This window comes from Oratosquilla oratoria, unplaced genomic scaffold, assembly GCF_046742065.1.
Source record: "Oratosquilla oratoria isolate Oo_2021 unplaced genomic scaffold, ASM4674206v1 SCAFFOLD65, whole genome shotgun sequence".
Taxonomy (NCBI): Eukaryota; Metazoa; Arthropoda; class Malacostraca; order Stomatopoda; family Squillidae; genus Oratosquilla; species Oratosquilla oratoria.
In genome coordinates this window covers 387,260-410,351 of record NW_027467729.1, presented here as the reverse complement: position 1 = coordinate 410,351, position 23,092 = coordinate 387,260, and the positions used below count along the sequence as shown (strand labels likewise).

Sequence of the window (23,092 nt, the reverse complement as noted above, 5' to 3'; positions counted from 1 at the left end):
TAGTGAGGCAGTCTGCAATTGTGAATGATTTCCAATATTCTTTGATGCCCAACTTGCTGACTCTTAGCCACAAAACTAATTGAGTCAGGTAACTCGATTGATTAACCAAATTAAAATGAAATCTATTTTATATTGTCACAATAATAAATTTAGAAAAAGAAACAATGATTAGCTGTCGCCTATATATATATATATATATATACAAAAACCCAAAAATCCGCGTAAATTCAAAACCGTGCATAAAAAATCCGCGTAAAACGAGGGTCTACTGTACTTTTCCACTCCTTTATGAATTATTGTCAAAATATTCCATTTCTCTTCCACTGTTGTTTCCTCTTTGTATGTTCTTTCCCAGTGTTTTTGAAAGAATTCTCTTATTTTATTAAAAAAAAAAAAAAAAAAAAAAAATCATACATCGATCTTCCTTTTCTATATTGTTCATTTCTTTTTATGTATTTTCCACGTTTAGTTCCATTTCAACCAATATGTGGTCACTTTTACTTATTGGTGTCTTATATTCAATTTTTCCCACTTTCAGGTTCTGATGTGATTATTAGGTCCAGTCTCGATGGTTCTTCTTCATTTCTATACCTAGTGTTCTCTTGAATCCATTGCGTCATTGTGTGGTCAATAATCATATCAAGTAGTACATTTCCCCATGAGTCTTCTCCGCCCTTTACTGTCATCTCTTCCCAGCAGACTTCTTTACAATTAAAGTCACCCATTATAACTATTCTTCCTCCATCTTCCATTATCTTATTTAATGTTATCCTTGTGTCTTCTAACATACTTTTATGTTCTCTCTCATCCCACGAGGCTGTTTTAGGAGGCACATAATTTATTACAAACTTTCTGCTCTTCCTATCTTTGTCTTCCACTTCCATCATAATCATCTCTACTCTATTTTTTCCATATGTGACATTCTTCACATTTATATCCTTCTTAGTCAGGAACATAACTCCACCCCTTTCTTTTACCCCTCTGTTTCTAATCCAACAATTATATGCACCATGTCCTACACTGTTGGGTGGTAGTGGACCTTTCAGTTTTATTTCTACAATTCCCATTATGTCCGGTTCTTTTTCTTTCAGGTAATCATTCAGTTCATTCAAGCCTGTTATTAAGCCATCTATATTTGTGTAAGACATTTTCAATTTTCTGCTACTTCCATTGTGTTTTCTGTTCCCCTTCCATTGTTCTCTGTTATGTACCATTTTCTCACTTTCATATTCACTACTTTCCAATAGAATTTCTCTTTTTCTATCTCTGTTCTTCTCTCTTTTTTTTTTTTAGCTTGTCATTTTGCTTTCTCATCCTCTCTTTCCTTTTTGTTCATTTCACTTTTTATCCATATCTGTTTAAATTGTTCACTGTTTGCTAATTTCCCTGTTTTTGCTAAGATATTCTCTGCTGTTGTTTGTGACCTGAATTTGATCTTAATTGGTCTGGTCTTATCTGTATTGTATTTCCTTAGCCTATATATTTCTTCTATTTCTTTCCCTGTTTCTGCTCCATCTTCTTGAACTACTTCCAATATCTTATTTACTTTCTCCTTCTCCTCCTTTATTCTTTTAGTCCAATTTGTATTATATTTATCTTCCATTCCTAATATAATTATACATTTCTTTTTATCCGCTAAGTTTCTCACTATATTCTCTTCCTCCCTCATCACTTTAATAATTGTGTCTTTAGTTTGATCTTTCATCTGTTGTGCTACTATATCCTTAAATACAATTTTGTTATTTTCTTGGACTTTTTTCCAACCCTGTACTTCTTTTGCTATGGATTCTTTATTCTCTATTATTCCTCTTTAATTCTTCATTCTCATCTTTTACTTCTTTTAGCTGTATTTTTAATTCTTTTATTTCCTTAGGGTTTGGTTCTCCTTCTATAACTCTTCCAATTTATCAACTCTCTGTGCTATCCTTGTAATTTGACCAAACCTACTCTCCCAATGTTCGGTCATTTTCTCCAGTTTTTCTTCTAGACTTGCTAATCGGGGGAGGTTGGCATCCCCCCCCCCTCATTAAATCCATGGAAATTATCATTTTCACTTTCCATTGTGTTATTCTTATCTATATTTTTAACCTTAATGCTTTTACTGATATTTTCAATTTCCCCTGTGTTGTCAGCAGACCTCTTGTTTATATTTTTTCTGCTGTCAGGGGGAGCCCATTCATCTCCCTCCTCATTTCCTTCCATTTCCCTCCGTAATCCCTCCCCTTCTCCCTTTTCATTACCTTTCTACTACACCACGAGCTTTCCCCTTACCTACTAATACAAAAAGATGCTTCCTCGTAGTTGAAATCCACGAAAATTGCATTTTTTTCCGGAGTTCTAATCTTTGCTGTCAATTTGACGATTGTGTGTGTGTCAGGAACCAAGATATTTTGGTAGACCACCAGAGCAAATATTTCTCCCATATTTTTGGTTAGAACTGATTTGTTCAACTTGTGAGATGTTTGAGAATTGAGGTTCTACAGTGTTTTGAAATAATTGTACATGCATCATTGAATACTAACTAGTATATTGCCTTTCCAGACATGAGAGGATTCATGACAAGTAATGGGCAACCAGATAACCCAAGATCTTCACGCTACATCCTGAAGGATTATGTGAAAGGCAAACTACTATACTGCCATGCACCTCCAGATTTCTCACAAAGTGATTATCACCAGTTTAACTGTGCAAAGGTAGGTCATGTGATTCATAAGAAATAAGGATGAAGGAAATGCCTATCGAGTGTTTTATAAGTATGTGGCTGTATCCTTTATGTAGTTTAATTTGATAGATATTGTTGATATTTCATTAACCTCTTCACTCCGGGGCACATCGCACGTCTGGCAGCATTAGCTGCCCGACGTGCGATGTTGCGTCATAATAATCGCATTATAAAAAATAAAGTCAGTGCTCAATCGTTCGTTCTCTTTCACCCGTGTATTTTGATAACCATAGAAAATATGATGAAGCCAGTTTAAAGAGAATGGAGGTTATGTAGGTACGACTACAATAGATATAATCAAGATACCAACGTCGGCATCATCAGGTACCCACTTGCTCCTCATGCCACCAACGTAGGCATCACCATATGGAAGTGGTTAATAGTAAACTCCAAGTGAACCAGAATACTCACCTAGATATATTTCATAACCTCTAAAAAATCACACAGTAAAATAACATTGAACAACTTATAAAAGGAATACATTGTCTGCAACTTCAAAATTACCTATATGCCAAGAGCTTTTTCCCCCATTTTAAGGCAGATAGCCAAGTCAAAGGCACGTACCCCCTCTCACCCATTCCACTCCCTTCTGCCACCCCATACACCCTCATCTTAGCTCGTCATGGATATTGGGTCATCTTTGTATCCCACCCACTGCCCTGGGTCAGAAGCAATGTAACAAGACACAGTACATCCACAGCAAGGCAGCTTCACTTATCGATGACCCCATCCTCTCCATCCCTTATGCAGAACATGAGAAGACTGGGAGAAATCCCTTTGGGCTGTGTCAAAATATCATTCACACATAAGCACCCCTTACCCCTCCCCCATCCCCTGCCTCTCCCTTCCATCTATATTCGGCCACTGTCCACTCATTCCTACCTCCTGCCTTCAACCTTATTTGTTAAACAGACATGCCCCTCTTTTGCAATGCCCCCTTCACCCCATTCATCCATCTCAAAGCAAATAATAATCATAATTATTGCCTGAATTTTCACTTATACCCCATCTGGGGTATTGGCTGCATGTTATTGTGAGGTTAGATTTTGCTCACTAGTATGCATCTGATAATTTAGGGTCTATATGTGATGCCCATACAGACCAGAGCCACACATCATTACGTCTTTGATAGAGGAAATATCTGTTCATAGAGAAATGATGCTACTTTATTATACTGCAACTGTCCCTCTGTTATGCTGTCCTCCCACTCTTGATACTGTCCTGTACCACTTCTCTAAATATACATTTCATTTTTTGATGAACCCTGTGGTAGGGGAGAAAGAATACTGCCACTGAGTGTTCCCACTTAGTCAGAAAAGGCAACAAAAAAAGGAAGGGGGTTGGACTATGCATCCTACTCTCAGTAGCCCCAAAGGGGACATTCCTAACAAAAGCAAAGGCATAATAGGGTCTAGGAGGAGTTTTCCAACCAGAATCCTAAGTAGTTTGGGTCCTAAGTGTGTATTAGTTTAGTACAGATGAGAGTAAAAGAGAAGAGATAGGTAGTATGTAGTGAGAAGAAAGATGGATGGGTTAGCACTGAGTGAAACTAAGTTCAAAGGGAGGGGCAAGTTTGAGTTTGGGAGTGTAGTGGTGAAGAGAGGATGAGGGAGAGAAGAAGTGGCTATACTAGTAAGTGAAAAGATAGGTAAACATGTGGTGGAGTGAAAGGAGGTTTCTTCAAGGTTAATGTGGATGAAGGTGAAACTGGAATGAGATGTGAGTCTTTTTAAGTGCATATGGACCTGGTAATGAGAAGAGTGTCGAGGAAAGGGAGGTATTTTGGATATATTTTAATGAGTGCATAGAGGGATTAGGGAGAAATGTCAATATAATGGTATTGGGAGATCTCATTGTTAGATGAACCAATAGACAGAGTGGTTGGGAAGTGTTGAGTTTCTGGAAAAAATCATAGTGGAGAGTTGATGGTGGAGATGTGTCTAGAAAGAGATTTGATGATAGCTAACACAGTGTTGAGGGAAATTTCAAACATAAGTGCACATGAGAGAGGTTGGTGGATGGAAGGGTGGTAGATAGGACTTTAATGAATGATATAGTGGTAACCAGGATAAGAGTAGGAAGAGTTTTGGATGTCCATGTTCTTAGGGGAGAGAGTGGGGGAGTATCAGATAATTTTTTGGTAGAAGGTAAGTTGAGAGTGGAGCATAGATGGAAAAAGAGGAAAACAACAGAAAGTAGGGAGGTGCTTAGAGTAAATTGCTTAAATAAGAAAGAAAAGGAGAGTGAGTACAAGAAGCTAAAAGAGGAGTGGGAGGAAGTGAAGGATAGAGTAGAACTAGGAGTGGTGGAGGAATGGGGATATTTCAAGGAGGAAGTCATGTACAAAGATGGTGTGTAGAACAGTGAGGATGGGAGGAAATGGAAGGAAGGGTAGTAAGTGGTGGGATGATCAACCATAGAAGGTTATAGAAGAGAAGAAATGGGCATTCACAGATTGGCTGGAAGATAGGACAAGAATCATATGAAAAGGACAAAGAAAAAAGGAGTAAAGCATAAGATAAAGGAGAGCAGCTATGAAATGGGGAATAGTATGAAAGAAAATTTTGAAAGTAATAAAAAGATGTTATGGAAGGAAATTAAGAGAGGAAGTAAAGGCAAATCAAATAGAAGAAAAGTAAAAGTTGCAGATGGAGAGATGATAATGGAAGATAGGCAGAGTATTTTAGGGAGTTGTTGTTGTTGTCGTTCCCTAGACTGTCTGTCCGAGCAGTCCCGTCTCCCCAAGGAATACCACAGCCAAAACTGGGTTTTCCCACAAATCCTTTATAGAGTGTATGTTGTGTTGTTTGTGTGCATGATTGTGTATAATGCAGTCTTCCATTATGTGTTGTATGGTATGGGGTGAAGGGTTACATCCTGGGCAGCTGTTCACAATGCAGTCATCCAGCCTCTTCTGGTAGCTTAGAACTGCTGGGTGGTGGCCTCACCGCAGTCTGGCCAAGTGGACTCTGTCCTTTTGTGGGAGAGAGGATTCAGAAGAGTGGATATCAGGGGGTCTGGCATGCAGCAGTGTGTTGTCTTTCAGTGTGTTAATGGAGTGGTGAGTGATATGATTATGAATATGTTTCCGGAGGCTGGTATTTGGTGGTTGTGGAAGAAGAGAAGAGAGTATCTGTGTGTGATACAGGTCTTTGGGTGTTGTTTTAATGTTTCTTGGTGTGTGTGGGTGTTCTGCTAAGTAGTGTAGCTGGTGTGATGTGTTTGTGGTGGCTGCAGCAAGTGTTTGTGTGCCTCTCATGTCGAGGCAGTCCTTGACTTTGAGGACTTTTGTTTCATGGTGTAAATGGCCTGTAATTGTTTTTAGGGCTTTGTTTTGTATGATTTGAAGGGTGTTGTGGTGTGTCTCACTGAGATTAGGAGCCCATGCAGGACTCACATAATTCATCACTGAGCGTATACATTGTTTGTATATTGTTGTATTAGTTTCTTTGTTTTGTCCAAATGTTGTTCCAGTGATTGACTTAAGTGCGTTAAGTCTAGGTGTGCATTTGTTTTTTATGTTTGTGATATGTTGTTTGAAAGACATGGATGTATCGTATGTTACACCAAGAATTTTCGGTGTGTTTGTGTGTGGTATCAGTGTTGTTGATATAGAGATGAGGTATGTATTTGTGTTCTTTTGTCCAGTTGGTGAGAAGTGTTGCTGTAGATTTGGTTGGAGCTATTTTGAGTCTGTCTGTGATGAACCATGTGTTGAGTGTATCAAGGTATGGCTGGATTATTTCTGCAGCTTTGTCTGTGTTACGATGTGTGCATGTGATTGTTATGTCGTCTGCGTAGGAAGAGATTTATATTTCTGAGGTGTCTGGTGTGGGTAAGTCATGCATGTATAGATTAAAGAGCGTGGGAAATAGAACAGAGCCCTGTGGTACTCCATTCTTAATGTTTCTGATGTGCTATGATTGGTCATTATATGACACATAAGTATTCCTACCTGCCAGATAATTGGTCAGCCATCTTTTGGTGTTATTGTGCATGTCTGTGTTATATATTTTATTTGTTAGGTCGTGGCGGGGGATAGCATCGAAAGCTTTACTAATGTCTAATGTTATAAGAAGTGTTGTGTGGTGTGGCCTATCTGAATTGATGCCATCTAAAATTCTTTGTGTGAGGTTTATCAGAAGAGTGTTTGTGGAGTGTAGTGGCCTAAAACCGTGTTGTGAGTCAGCAAGGGGAATATGTGGTGTGACAAGTTGAAGTATTAGGCGTTCAATGACTTTAGAGGGGGTGCAGAGAAGTGTGATTGGGTGGTGCGATGTTGGGATTGTTGGGTCTTTGTTCGGTTTTGGAATGGTGATTATTTTACCATGCTTCCAGATGTCGGGTATAGTGTTGTGTGAATAGCTATAGTTTGCAATGTTTGTGAGTGCGTGTATACCTTGTGGTCCAATGTGTTTTAGGTGGATGTTACTTATGTTATTAGGGCCTCAGGCAGATGAGTGCTTGAGATTATGTATTATGTGTTTTGTCTGACTGTCTATGAAGTGTGTATAGCCTGAGTCTGTGGGAAAGTCTTTCTCACGTCGAATAGTGTGTCGGTCGTCAGGGTGAGAAGTGAGATGGCTTGTCTGTGCAAAATGATTTATGAGTGTGTTTGCTTGTTGTCTGTTTGAGGGTAGATTATCTGTTGTTGTGATTATTGCTGCGTGAGAGCGTGTTGTGTTACTGTTGGATAGTGTAATGCTATTGAGTGTTTTGTACAATTTGCTGGTGTTTGTTTTGTGATCAAGTGTATTGATAAAGTTTTGCCAATTTTGTGTTTTTTGTTCGTGTATTTTATTGGCAATCACAGTGTTTAGTGTTTGTATTTGGTCTGCTGTTTTGAAGGATAGGTGTGGGGGTATTGTGTTTAAGCATGTTTCGTTGTCTGATGAGGCCTTGGATTTCTGGTGTGAAGTTGGGGTTGTGTGATTTTCTGTTGCCTCTAGGGATGTATCTCTTGTCACGTCACACTGGGTTCATACTCGTGATGTGACATATTTATTCCTTGAGCATAATTACACTGTGTTATGCTACCCCTTTGTGTGAGAATGAACAATGACTCCTTGTCCGCTAAGGCCGTTGACCTGGAACGCTCGCGAAAGCTCTCGTAGGCAAGCGGCGAAGTGATACGAAGCCAACGCCACCCGCTAGCTGAGGTCAAGGGGCGCGTGAATCGAGAAGAAGGCGAAGTAGTGCCTCCCCTCCTTTCTACCTCATTGTCTTGTAGGTTAAGGTATAAGCTAGGGAATTATTGTGAACCCTCTCCATGCATAAATAAAGGAAGTAATGGATGTGTGGAGTTGGGTGGATAGGGATAGGAAATGTATATTAAGATAAGTTGGCATTGGGCAATAGCACTTGTGTTGTGCAGTTGGGGTATAAATCAGGGGGTGAGGTCACCCACGCTGCTCCCTCCGCACTCGACCTCTGCGCATTGTCGGTACTTGTAAGTAAGAGATATTCTCACTAGTTGTGTTAGTAAATATTTCAGTGATTTTGTATATCTTCTTTCTTTATCCTGGCGTGTTGGATGTATCTATAAAGGGGCGATTCTTCTCTGAGACTCTGGATTGTATGAATTACTCAAACTCTGTTTTAGAGTTTGATGTAACACACAAAAACTGAGCTTAGGGCATGACACTCTTCTCTGCATTTTGTATGATTGTATTAAAAGTGTGCACAGCATTGTTTATGTTTGTGGTGTACTGTTAAGTGTTTCAAAATGTTCTGTGTCTTCAGTAAAAGCTTCCCAGTTAGCTCTCTTGTAATTGGTGTATGTGTGTCTGTGGCCAACTGGGGTGCATCTTGTTTTGGTGGTGATGATGATTGGAAGGTGGTCAGAACCCTTGGTTCTGACCACTCTCCATGATGTTGTTGGGGTTAGGCAGGGGGAGCAAAAGGTGATATCAGGAGAGGAGGGAGTGTAGAGGGCTTGGTGTGGGATGTGTATGATTATGTGTGTTGTTCATGATAGTCAATGAGTCAAACTGAGTCTGTATATCAAGCCCTCTGTCTGTGTCAGGGTTGTCGACATACCAGGTAGACGACTTGGTGTTGAAGTCACCACCCATGATCAGGTTGGGGATTGAGGCTAGTTGGCTAAGGGAGTTGCTAAATGTGAAGGAGGATACAGAGGTTGCAGTGGGAGGCACTAAGAAAATGTCAGTGGTGAATGAGGAAAATGGAGAAGAAATAAGAAAAGATTAAATGAAAGCAGTTATTAAAATAATGAGAGCAGGTAAGACACCTGGGATAGATGGGTGTCATGTGGAGTGTCTAAAGAAAGGGATGGAGTACTGGCCGGTGAGGTTGTTTAATGTTTTGTCTAAAAGAGGGTAGAGTGTCAGAGTACTGGAGAAGTGCCTGTATAGCTCCTCTTTACAAGGAAAAAGGGGACAAGTGTGAGTGTAGTAGTTTCAGAGGGATCAGTTTGTTGAATGTAGTTGGGAAGGCTTATAGGAGTGTTTTGATTGAGAGGATTAGGAGAGGAATAGAGGGAGTAATTGGTGAGGAACAGATTTTTGTGGTAAAGCAGATATGTGAAAAAGCTTTAGGAAAAGGTAAAGATTTTTTGGGGCCTTTATGGATTTGGATAAAGGTTATGACAGGGTAGACAGGAAGGCACTGTGAGAGGTATTGCAGATATATGGGATAGGAGGAAAGCTGTTAAAAGCAGTCAAGGGTTTTTACAAGAATAGTAGAGACTGAATAAGAAATGGAAAGAGTGAGTGGTTTGATCTAAAGGTGGGACTTTGCCAGGGATGTGTCATGTCACCATGGCTGTTCAGTGTATATATGGATGGGGTGGTGCAAGAGGTAAATTCAAGGGTAATGGGCCATTGATTGGAGATGGTTAAAGAAAATGGAGAAAAATGGGAGATATGCCAGTTGTTGTTTGCTAATGACACTGTGCTTGTAGTAGGATCAGAGGAGGGAATAAGGAAGTTAGTGATGGAGTTTGGGAAGATACATACATATACCTTACCTCCTCATGCCGATCCCTGAGCGGGGCTCTTGTTTCCCTGCACAGGGCTTCCTCTTAGACTTCCTTTTCCACTCTTCTCTTCTCTTCCGCTTGCTGTCCCCTCCCTCCGACCTAATTTTCAGCCGCCCCTCTCAGTAGCGGCGCTACACCCATCCTACAGTAATGCGTCCCTGCCAATAGGTTCGTTGGTGGCAGGGTATCATGCCACCTCGAAGGGCGCCTGCATTGCAGCATGGTAAGCCGGTGCAGTAGGATTTCGATCCAAGTCCTAGCCCAGGCGTGAGGCTCCGCCTGGTGCCGTCCTCCCTATCCTCACTTACAACCTGGCCTTGGCAGCCAATCATGAAAAAAATCCCCTTTTAGTGGGGTGGACGGCCCCCTAAATCCGGCTCCAGCTGACGCAGCTGGTAAGACAGCGTCGTCTACCCCAAATAAAAGACTCCTTGGCATCGAATGCCCCAAGGCGCCTAAACTTTTTCAAGCTTATGAAGCTAGTTACCCCTTTTGGTACTGTCGAACGTATCTCTCATGTTAAGTCAAATTATAACAACTTTTATGTGCGTTTCTTATCTCCATCAGAATGCATTGCAGCCAGAGTTGCCCTCAATGGTAATAAAATCGCAGATTCGATCTTAAAATGTTCCAGCCTAAAAATATAAAATATTGAAGAACAAGATGATGACTTCGTCCCTAATGATACATACCTTACTCCCGAGCTCCCTGAACGTCCCCATCCTTATGCTTTAGCCCCCGTGTATAACCTAGTGACTGTCGAGGAGGGCAGTAACGATGTCCTAATATTCAATATGATCAACAAAATGATCGCCAACCCTCCACTCACTCCAGAAAACTTTACGCGCTTTGGTCACAACACCTACCTAGTGAAGGTAAGACCCCACCAGGGATTTATGCTCCAGGGTACGTCCAGAGATTTTTATGGCAGTGGAATCCTCAAGATTTCTCCATATGATGACTATAATGGCTCAAAGGGTAAGATTTTTAACTCTTCCCTTAGTAGCCTTCCAACCACTACCCTCCTTAACATGTGCCCCCAGAACGTTTTGGATACCCACATAGTGTCCAAGTACAGCCCAGGAGAACAAAAGTTTGTCCCAACGCCACTAATAATATTAAAGTTCTCCGACCCAAATCCCCCAGACGTGATCGTGATTGGACCCCACCGCTGTACGGTTAGATCCTACGTTCAAGCACCAAGGACGTGCACCTGCTGCCTGCGGTACGGTCACTCCTCCAAGATCTGTGGTTCTCCTACCCTCTGAAGCAACTGTGCCAAACCATCCCACGTCACTGAGGGTGAATGCTGCGATCTTGCGCCAACCTGCGCTGCTTGTAATGGCGCTCACCGCACATTCTCAAAGGAGTGTGAGGAACACTCCTGGCAGAGACTGGTCTCAGAAACTGCATACAATAACCAAACCAGTTTTCGCGGTGCGGCAGCCATCCTACAGGGGGGTCAGCACCCCGCGTGTTACGCGTCGGCAACGAAGACTTCAGTAAAGGCTAACCCGTCGCTCCTTCCCTCATCACATCCGGATGCCACATCATCCACTGCGACTGTCCCCACGCAACCCTCTCAATCTTCACGCCAGTCGACCTCCCAGCGTATCATATCTCGCGTCACCGATGGTATTCTTATGCTTGTTTCTCCCCCTCTACATCTGACAAATACATCCGATCTTGGCACTCTGGATCCAGTTAATCCTTCTTCTTGACCCGTGATGTCTTCTGATAGATCACTGAAGAAGCGCCCTGAAACCAGTAAGTCACGATCGCCCCGGAACAACTCTAAACCCAGCAAGTCATCAAAGTCTCCTACTAAGGTTTATAGATTACCCACACCATCCTTTGAAAAAAAGTCCCCCTCTTCGGGGCAATCAAGCTCTCAGCCCCCAATGGCGCAATCTAGCGCCAACTCTTCATCAATGAGTGACTTCCCCCAGATGACATCCATCTCCACCCCGTCGTCTGTGCAGGATGGGGAGATTCCTGGTACCGAAGACGTTGTGATGAAGAGCCCAAGCAACTCCACAACTTCGCTTTTGGACCTTCCATCACTCCCGCTGTTACCTAAACATCCCCCTGCCCTTTCCGGCAAGAAGCTTCCCCAGAAACAACCCCTGCCCGATGGTGACTCGAGCGACTGCCCATCCAAGACCGCACCCTCCAACATCCCTTCAACCTCCTCCTTTAGTGTCCTCCAGATCCAATAAAAAGTTTACACAGCCTCACCCTATCAAAACCACACCAGATCCGTTGGAGAAACAACCGCCTTCTAATCCCGATCCGTCTTCTAAATCTCCAGAACAAAGACCAAAAGAAAGAGACCAGAGAGCCAAGATCTTACCTCAAAAAACTCCTATGGGACACGAATCTCGTAAACCCCATGATGGCCAACTTAAGCCGTTCCCCATCGGGGGGCGGCACTCTAATTAATCCCTCAAATTCTCACCTCCCACAACACTCCTTCAATGGAACATCCGAGGTCTCCGTGCAAACGGGGAGGAGTTGAAGTGTCTCCTCCGTGAACACAACCCGGAGTTGTCTGTCTTCAAGAAACTATGCTTCCCTCCAGTCACTATAATCTAGGTATGAACTACAGGTTCTATGGTACTGTTCCTGCAGCTGGTTCTCCAAGCAGTGGTGGTGCTGCGATAGTCGTCCACGCAAGCGTTCAACACACTACCATCCCTTTGCACACAACTCTCCAGGCGGCCGCTGTACGGGCCATCCTTTGTAAGAGCTACACAATCTGCTCCCTATACCTGCCGCCAAGCTCTAGCGTTCGTGCTTCCGACATTCAAGAACTTGTCGATGCAATCCCACCCCCATTTATTATTCTTGGTGACCTGAATGCACACAGTCCTTTATGGCATAGCTCTTCCCGTAACGAGAAGGGCCGCGCCATTGAAAAACTTTTATTGGAGAATGAGGTCTCCCTCATGAACGATGAAAACCCGACTTATCATAACATCTTCCTCGACACTACTGTCCTGGATCTTGGGATCTGCACTTCAGCGGTCCTCGTGGACTTCTCCTGGAGGGTGTGTGTGGATTTACATGGCAGCGACCACTATCCGGTAGTAGTTTCTTGTGTTTCTCCTCCCCCCCCATCTCCCAGCCCCAAAGGTGGAAGTTGAAAGCGGCAAATTGGTCACTCTTTGGGGAGCTGTGCTCCGAACTAAGTGACTTACACATGGACGACCTGATTCAAGGTTATAAGCAATTCGTCTCAATTGTTCTTAACGCCGCCGGCGGTTCTATACCGGTTAGCTGCCCGCCGATTGGCAGGCTGCCTGTTCCTTGGTGGGACACCACCTGCTGGAAGCTTTGTGACACTGCTCATTCCTGCTACCGGCGTTTCCGTCACCTTCCGATGGAGACCAATAAGATGGTGTACCAGAAAGCGGTTGCGATCAAATGAAAGTATATGAAGGAGGCAAAGCGCAAGTCATGGCAGAACTACATATCGACCATTAAAACGTCGACGCCTTCGGCATCAGTTTGGAACCGAGTGAAGAAGCTTTCCGGCAGGTACATACCATCTCCTCAGCTGTCCCTCCTTATAAATGACACCATTGTCTCAGACCCGTGCGAGGTGGCCGAGGAACTCGCCACACACTTCTCCCATGTTTCCAGCTCTACTGCCCTACATCGAGAACTCCAGCTACCGGATCACGTGACGAATTTTGATGACCACCCTCCCACAGACACTGAAACCTACAATCTGCCTTTCTCCCTCTGCGAACTCAAGCACGCCATCGACCAGACGCCAAATACTAGCCCAGGCGATGACACGATTAGTGTCGACATGATTAACCACCTTCCTTCGGAGGCTCTCACAACCCTTCTGACGATATATAACAGGATTTGGTACTCTGGTCTTTTACCATCACTTTGGCGACCGTCTACAATGGTCCCCATAGCCAAGCCAGGCAAGGATCACCAGATCCCTTCTAGTTACCGGCCGATCGCCCTGACGAGTGTGTTATGCAAGGTGTTTGAGAGGATGGTCTACCTTCAACTTACCCACCATCTGGAGAGTAGAGGCCACCTCATCCCTTACCAGTTTGGCTTTCGCCGACACCACTCCACCTTAGATCCTCTGCTCCGTTTTTCGACACACTTGCAGGACGCCCTAGTGCGCAACATGAATACCATCGCTGTCTTCTTCGACCTAGAGAAGGCGTACGACATGACTTGGAGAGGGGGTATCTTGATCCTCCTCGAGATGGGAGTGTGGGGTAGGATGTTTTCCTTCCTTCGAGTTTTCATATCAGATAGAACTCTTGAGGGTGAAGATCGGTGGAGCATATTCGTTGCCCAAGCCCCAGGAGCAAGGTGTCCCCCAAGGCAGCAGCATCAGCCCCACCTCGTTCTTGGTCAGCATCAATGGGATAATCCAGGCGGTTGCTGAGGCAGACACTTCGCTCCAGTGCTCACTCTTCGCTGATGACTTCCTTTTGTACTTCTCCTCCATAAACCTTTTCACAGCAATTACACGCACTCAGCGCAGTGTAAATGCTGCTATTTCCTGGGGCTCTCGCAGAGGCTGCCGATTCTTCTCATCGAAGACGGTGGCGATGCACTTTTGCAGGCCTCAACAACGATCGCGCCAGAATGTTCCTCCACATATTATCATGGGAGGCATTCCAATACCCTATGAACAGTCAACTAAGTTTCTTGGGGTAATTTTTGACCAGCACCTTACGTGGAACAGCCACATCCTCAGTCTTAGACGATCTTCCCACTCCGCCCTCAACATCTTAAAGGCGGTTTCTGGATACGACTGGGGAGCAGACCAGCCTTCACTCCTCAGATTATACCACGCCCTCATAAGATCACGGCTGGATTACGCGTGCCAGATCTATTCCTCGGCAAGTGCGACGTCCCTCCGCTCCCTCAATACAGTACACCACCAGGCTTTGCGACTGTGTACTAGTGCCTACCGTACCTCTCCTGTCGAATCCCTCTACGTCCTCTCTGGCAATTTGCCGCTCTCTAACCGAAGGGAGCAACTTTTACTCTCCTTTTACTTCAAGTGCAAATCGTTCAGAAAGATACCATCTTTTGACGTGGTTAATAACGAGAGACTCAGGGATACGGACAACACCAAAAGATCAGCTTCAGTCCCACCGTACCTACGCGCGCTCCGTCTACTTGAGGAGGGAAGTGGCTGCCCCCTTAAGGTGTCTGAGGCCAGAAACTTTGATACCCCACCTTGGTGCAGGCCCATTCCTGAGTTCTGCCCCATGAAACGGTCAAAAAGTGGGCACCTGCCCTACATCGTTGCTGCCTCATTTGAGGAGCATAAAGAATTACATGCCAACTCCATCGCAGTCTATACTGACGGGTCAAAATCTCCTGCTGGTGTGGGCTACGCAGCCGTTACATCATCTCAAACTTTCACAGCAAAATTACCCTTCACCTAATCTGTTTTTACGGCTGAACTTTACGCAATTTTACTCGCTTTGAAGCATTTAATTTTTATTCAGATTTTAATGATTTTACCATTTATAGCGACTCTCAATCATCCGTAGGTTATTTTAATAATTAATCAGACAGTAACGTTGTAGTTGTTTTGATTTTTAGAATTTAATATTTTAACCTTGTTATCTATTTTATCCCGTGACACGAATGGTCTAACTATCTAGCCTAGTAACCCCCATCATACTTCTCAGACAGCTCATCTCAAACACATTTAAACTCCTTCTCTCTTCCTCTCTAATGTTCAATGTCTCTGCCCCATACAGTGATGTTGGCACAATCACTCCTTCATACAGTCTCCTCTTATCATCCATTCCCAAATGTCTATTCCTCATTACACTTTTTAATCCACCAAGGCATTTACTCACTTCTCTCAATCTACATTCTACCTCCACTCCACCCTTTCCTGCCACATTTGCACCCAAGTATCAAAAACTATCCACTTCCTCCAGTCGCTTTACCTTAATGCTCACTTCCAGTCTACTGCCACTTTCACCCCTTGTACAGTGGCCGCGAAAAGTTTGGGCGCAAAATTATAGGCGCCCCAACTTTCCCCTAAACTCAAAACATGCGAAAAATACAACTTTCCACCCAAACTTTTTGCTATTTTTCAATGCTAGCGTTTGTACCCGTATTTAGCCGAGACAATACACACTATTTGGCAACTCTGTTTAGGCGCACTCGATGTCACATGGAGTCACTTTCTAAACATCTCTCACGGAGAGTAGTCTTTTTTTTGCGGTGGTCTCTGTTTTTGTGCCTTGATATCTCTGTAATGGGAAGTGGTAAAGAGCTGGAAAGAGACACAGTTGTTACAATCATAACCCTCTATAAGGAGGGTTATAAGTGTAAAGATATTGCTACTCGTGTGGGAATTGGAGGGCGTCAAGTGCAAAAGTGGACCAAGAAATTTCGAGACGAAGGAAGTGACATCATTCCTACTCAAAAGCATCACTCTGGTCGGCCAAGGAAGATATCAAATTGTACTTCTACTGTTCTAACTGCCTCCTAATAACCGTAGGAGGCAGTTAGAACCAGCTCTTTACCACTTCCCATTACGGAGATATCAAGGCACAAAAACAGAGACCACCGCAAAAAAAAGACTACTCTCCGTGAGAGATGTTTAGAAAGTGACTCCATGTGACATTGAGTGCGCCTAAACAGAGTTGCCAAATAGTGTGTATTGTCTCGGCTAAATACGGGTACAAACGCTAGCATTGAAAAATAGCAAAAAGTTTGGGTGGAAAGTTGTATTTTTCGCATGTTTTGAGTTTAGGGGAAAGTTGGGGCGCCTATAATTTTGCGCCCAAACTTTTCGCGGCCACTGTACATCTCATCACCTTACTTTTACCCACATTTATCCTCAATTTTCTTCTATCACACACTCTCCCAAACTCTGTCACCAACTTCCTCAATCCCTCTAATCCTGCTACAAGCACAGTGTCGTCCACAAACAACAGCTGGCTCACCTCCCACATTTCTCCATTTTCTTTAACCATCTCCAATCCCTGACTCCCCACCCTTGTATTTACCTCTCACACGACCCCATCCATGTATAAGTTTAACAGCCAGGGTGACATGACACATCCCTGACGAAGTCCCACCTTTACCTTGAACCACTCTCTCTATTTCTGATCCTGACACATGCTCTACTACTCTCGTAAAAACTCTTGACAGCTCCTAGAAGCTTTCCTCCTATCCCGTCTATCCGCAAAACCTCCCACAGTGCTTTCCTGTCTTCCCTGTCATAAGCCTTTTCCAGATCCATAAAAGCCCAAAACACATCCTTACCTTTTCCTATAGCTTTCTAACATAACTGTCTTACCACAAAAATCTGATCTACACAACCTCTACCTGTCCTAAGTCTGCACTGTACCTCACCAATTACTCCCTCTGTTCCTCTCCTAATCCTCTCCATCAAGATCCCCCCATAAGCCTTCCCAACTACACTCTAAAACTACTACACTCACACTTGTCCCCTTTTCCCTTGTAAATTGGAACTATACAGGCACTCCTCCAGTTCTCCAGCACTCTACCCTCTCTCCAGCAAACATTAAATATCCTCACCAGCCAGTCCACCATCATTGTACCTCCTTTTTTTTTAGACATTCTGCATGGCATCCATCCAGACCAGATGCCTTACCTGCTTTCATCATTTTAACCACTTCCATACGGTGACGCCTACGTAGGCGGTATGAGGAGCAAGTGGGTACTCGATGATGCCGACGGCGGCATCTTGATTATATTTATTGTAGTCGTACCTACGTAATTTCCATTCTCTCTAAACTGGCTTCATCAATTTTCTATGGTTATCAAAATACACGGGTGAAAGAGAATGAACGATTGAGCACTGACTTTATTTTTTATAATGCGATTATTATGACGCAACATCGCACGTTGGGCAGCTAATGCTGCCAGACATGCGATGTGCCCCGCAGTGAAGAGGTTAACCACTTCCATACGGTGACGCCTACGTAGGCGGCATGAGGAGCAAGTGGGTACTCGATGATGCCGATGTCGCCATCTTGATTATATTTATTGTAGTCATACCTACGTAATTTCCATTCTCTCTAAACTGGCTTCATCAATTTTCTATGGTTATCAAAATACACGGGTGAAAGAGAACAAACGATTGAGCACTGACTTTATTTTTTATAATGCGATTATTATGACGCAACATCGCACGTCGGGCAGCTAATGCTGCCAGACGTGCGATGTGCCCTGGAGTGAAGAGGTTAATAAAAGAGGTGTGGAAGGCAGAGGTGGATGTAGTGAGCATGAGGGGATGACCAAGGATGAGATGGATGGATGGGGTAAAAGGGGCATTGGGAAAGGGGAATGTCTGTTGAAGAAGGAAGGGAGAAGAAAAAAGATAGGGGTGAATGGAGAATGTTTGTGTATGGATGATGCCGTGCTACATGGAAGGGAATGGGTGGGGGATGGGAGGATTTAGGGAGTATGAGTGAATGATACTTTGATGCAGCCCGAAGGGATTTCTCCCCATCTTTTTCTCTGCATGAGGGGACAGGAAGTGGGGGTTGCAGATTAAATGAAATAGCCTTGCAGTGGATATGCTTTGTCTCATTGCATTGATTCTGACCCAGGGGAGTGGACAAGATGCACAAATGACCTGTCATCTAGGAGGAGCCAAGAAAAGAGGGAGGGAGCTGTGGTGAATGTGAGTGGAGTATGTGGGGATGCAATGGTTTGGGAGTGGATTTATGCCTTTTAACGTTGGCTACCTCCCTTGTAAGAGGAGAAAAAAGCCCTTGGTATGTGTATGATGCCATCTTCATAAGACTTGTTTCTTACAGGAGGCAGAAAAGTATTTCCCTAAGCAGCAGCCCACACCTCAACAAGTTAGAATACAGGTATGTTTTGTTTTTTTTCAGTAATCTCTCTCATATTGGACCATAGGGTTTTATGTATTTGTGACTTCAATGGTAAGGGATATGCTTTCAAAAGGACTTGAAGGAATGACAGGGAAGGCATAACATCAGTCAACCTTTTGGCCAACAAATCAACACTGACAATAGTTAACATGTAAGTTCCCCCCCCAATCATCCCCCACGGTTCCAAACACCTTCAGGCCTCAATTTAGCCAACTAGCCTCAATTCCCAACCTGATCATGGGTGGTGACTTCAGCGCCAAGTCATCTGCCTGGTATGTTGACAACCCTGACACAGACAGAGGGCTTGATATACAGACTCAGTTTGACTCATTGACTATCATGAACAACACACATAATCATACACATATCCCACACCAAGCCCTCTACACTCCCTCCTCTCCTGATATCACCTTTTGCTCCCCCTGCCTAACCCCAACAACATCATGGAGAGTGGTCGGAACCCTTGGTTCTGACCACCTTCCAATTATCATCACCAAAACAAGATGCACCCCAGTTGGCCACAGACACACATACACCAATTACAAGAGTAACTGGGAAGCTTTTACGGAAGAGACAGAACAACATTTTGGAATACTTAACAGTACACCAATCACAAACATAAACAATGCTGTGCACACTTTTAATACAATCATACAAAATGCAGAGAAGAGATACATCCCTAGAGGCAACAGAAAATCACACAACCCCAACTTCACACCAGAAATCCAAGGCCTCATCAGACAACGAGACATGCTTAAACACAATACCCCCACACCTATCCCTCAAAACATAGCAGACCAAATACAAACACTAAACACTGTGATTGCCAATAAAATACACGAACAAAAAACACAAAATTGGCAAAACTTTATCAATACACTTGATCACAAAACAAACACCAGCAAATTGTACAAAACACTCAATAGCATTACACTATCCAACAGTAACACAACATGCTCTCACGCAGCAATAATCACAACAACAGACAATCTATCCTCAAACAGACAACAAGCAAACACACTCATAAATCATTTTGCACAGACGACCGACACACTATTCGACGTAAGAAAGACTTTCCCACAGACTCAGACTATACACACTTCATAGACAGTCAGACAAAACACATAATACATAATCTCAAGCACTCATCTGCCTGAGGCCCTGATAACATAAGTGACATCCACCTAAAACACATTGGACCACAAGGTATACATGCACTCACAAACATTGCAAACTATAGCTATTCACACAACACTCTACCCGACATCTGGAAGCATGGTAAAATAATCACCATTCCAAAACCGAACAAAGACCCAACAATCCCAACAGCGCACCACCCAATCACACTTCTCTGCACCCCCTCTAAAGTCATTGAACGCCTAATACTTCAACTTGTTACACCACATATTCCCCTTGCTGACTCACAACACGGTTTTAGGCCACTACACTCCACAAACACTCTTCTGATAAACCTCACACAAAGAATTTTAGATGGCATCAATTCAGATAGGCCCCACCACACAACACTTCTTATAACATTAGACATTAGTAAAGCTTTCGGTGCTATCCCCCGTCACAACCTAACAAATAAAATATATAACACAGACATGCACAATAACACCAAAAGATGGCTGACCAATTATCTGGCAGGTAGGAATACTTATGTGTCATATAACGGCCAATCATCGCACATCAGAAACATTAAGAATGGAGTACCACAGGGCTCTGTTCTATTCCCCATGCTCTTTAATCTATAAATGCATGACTTACCCACACCAGACACCTCAGAAATACAAATCTCTTCCTACGCAGACGACATAACAATCACATGCACACATCGTAACACAGACAAAGCTGCAGAAATAATCTAGCCATACCTTGATACACTCAACACATGGTTCATCACAGACTCAAAATAGCTTCAACCAAATCTACAGCAACACTTCCCACCAACTGGACAAAAGAACACAAATACATACCTCATCTCTACATCAACAACACTAATACCACACACAAACACACTGAAACTTCTTGGTGTAACATATGATACATCCATATCTTTCAAACAACACATCACAAACATAAAAAACAAATGCACACCTAGACTTAACGCACTTAAGTTAATCCCTGCAACAACATTTGGACAAAACAAAGAAACTAATACAACAATATACAAACAATGCATACGCTCAGTGATGAATTATGTGAGTCCTGCATGGGCTCCTAATCTCAGTGAGACACACCACAACACCCTTCAAATCATACAAAACAAAGCCCTAAAAACAATTACAGGCCATTTACACCATGAAACAAAAGTCCTCAAAGTCAAGGACTGCCTCGACATGAGAGGCACACAAACACTTGCTGCAGCCACCACAAACACATCACACCCGCTACACTACATAGCAGAACACCCACACACACCAAGAAACATTAAAACAACACCCAAAGACCTGTATCACACACAGATACTCTCTTCTCTTCTTCCACAACCACCAAATACCAGCCTCCGGAAACATATTCATAATCATATCACTCACCGCTCCATTAACACACTGAAAGACAACACACTGCTGCATGCCAGACCCCCTGATGTTCACCCTTCTGAATCCTCTCTCCCGCGAAAGGACAGAGTCCACCTGGCCAGACTGCGGTGCGGCCACCACCCAGCACTTCTAAGCTACCAGAAGAGGCTGGATGACTGCATTGTGAACAGCTGCCCAGGATGTAACACTTCACCCCATACCATACAACACATAATGGAAACTGCATTATACACAATCATGCACACAAACAACACAACATACACTCTATAAAGGATTTGTGGGAAAACCCAATTTCGGCAGTGGCGTTCCTTGGGGAGACGGGACTGCTCGGACAGACAGTCTAGGGAACGACAACAACAACCTTTTGGCCTACAAGTACAGTACTCTTGCCCATTATCTGAACTAATTGAGCCACAAGGTGTTTGGGTAGTGAGTATATGGGTGGGATTACTGCACTTATTTATTTTATTTATTTATTATTATTATTTATTTTTTTCTCCAAAAATAAGATAGAGTAAGAGGAGTAGGTACCCCATCATTTTTGTAATTTTGCTTTGACTCAGCCACTTTTCATATGAGGAGGATTAAAGCTTTTGTGTACATATGCATGAGTATTAATACATTCAAAGTATTTGTATAACTAATCAGTTACTTTAGTAGGAAAGAAAGAAACGCATGTGAAGTAATAAGACTGAAGAAGTACATATGTACCAAGGACTACTATTTACTATGTAAAATACATACATACATATACCAAGGCTTTTTCCCCCTTACAAGGGAGGTAGCCAAAAAGGGAAAGGCATAAAATCATTTCCACCCATTCCATCCCTGAATACATTCCACACCCCTCCACCCTCCCTCCTATCTGAGCACCTCCTGGATGACGGGTCATCCCTGCACCTTGTCCGCTGCCCTGGGTCAGAAGCAGTGTCGCAAGACACAGCACATCAACAGCAAGGCCGCTTCATTAAATCGGCGATCCCCCCTCTCTGTCCCCCCATTGCATAAAAGGAGAAGACGGGGAGAAATCCCTTCGGGCTGCGTCAAATTTTGCTCACACATACTACCTCACCCCCCATCCCCCCACCCATTCCACCTCATGCAATCACATCATCATCCATATACAACCATTCTCCATTCACCCGTCTTCTGTCCTCTCCCGTCCTTCCTCAACAGACATTCCCCTTTTCCCCAAAGCCCCCTTCACCCCATCTATCCACCTCATCCTAGGACGTCACCCTCATGTTCACTCCCTCCACATCTGCATTCCATACCTCTTTTACTAGTCTTTCTTCACTCATTCTTTCCATGTGTCCAAACCATCCTAATATTCTTTCATCAACCCTATCTCCCAGCTCCTTTTCCACCCCTGTTCTCCTCCTCACCTCCTCATTTCTCACTCTATCTAGCCTAGTAACCCCCATCATACTTCTCAGACACCTCATCTCAAACACATTCAAACTCCTCTCTTCTTTTCTTATGTTCCATGTTTCTGCCCCATACAGTGCTGTTGGCACAATCACTCCTTCATACAGTCTCCTCTTAGCATCCATTCCCAAATGTCTATTCCTCATTACACTCTTTAATCCACCAAGGCATTTACTCGCTTCTCTCAATCTACATTCTACCTCCACCTTCACTCCACCTTTTCCTGCCACATTTGCACCCAAGTATCTAAAACTATCCACTTCCTCCAGTCGCTCTCCCTTAATGCTCACTTCCTGTCTACTGCCACTTTCACCCCTTGTACATCTCATCACCTTGCTTTTACCCACATTTATCTTTAGCTTTCTTCTATCACACACTCTCCCAAACTCTGTCACCAACTTCCTCAATCCCTCCTCCGATCCTGCCACAAGCGCAGTGTTGTCCGCAAACAACAGCTGGCTCACCTCCCACTTTTCTCCATTTTCTTTAACCATCTCCAATCCCTTGCTCA

At 43.5% G+C, this 23,092-nt stretch overlaps 2 protein-coding genes across 5 annotated transcripts in view; one reads left to right on the top strand and one right to left on the bottom strand.

Moving 5' to 3' along the window:
* LOC143023835 (uncharacterized) overlaps positions 1–23,092 on the bottom strand; it is a 134,852-nt gene that overhangs the window by 569 nt on the left and 111,191 nt on the right. The gene's annotated exons all lie outside the window — the stretch shown is intronic.
* Positions 1–23,092, top strand: part of Ns3 (nucleostemin 3) — a 201,248-nt gene that overhangs the window by 128,405 nt on the left and 49,751 nt on the right. For all 4 annotated transcript variants that reach the window (XM_076182469.1, XM_076182468.1, XM_076182467.1 and 1 more), the window contains 2 exons: positions 2,542–2,693; positions 18,530–18,586. In XM_076182469.1, coding sequence (XP_076038584.1) covers positions 2,542–2,693; positions 18,530–18,586 — 209 coding nt within the window. The remainder of the gene's footprint in view (positions 1–2,541; positions 2,694–18,529; positions 18,587–23,092) is intronic.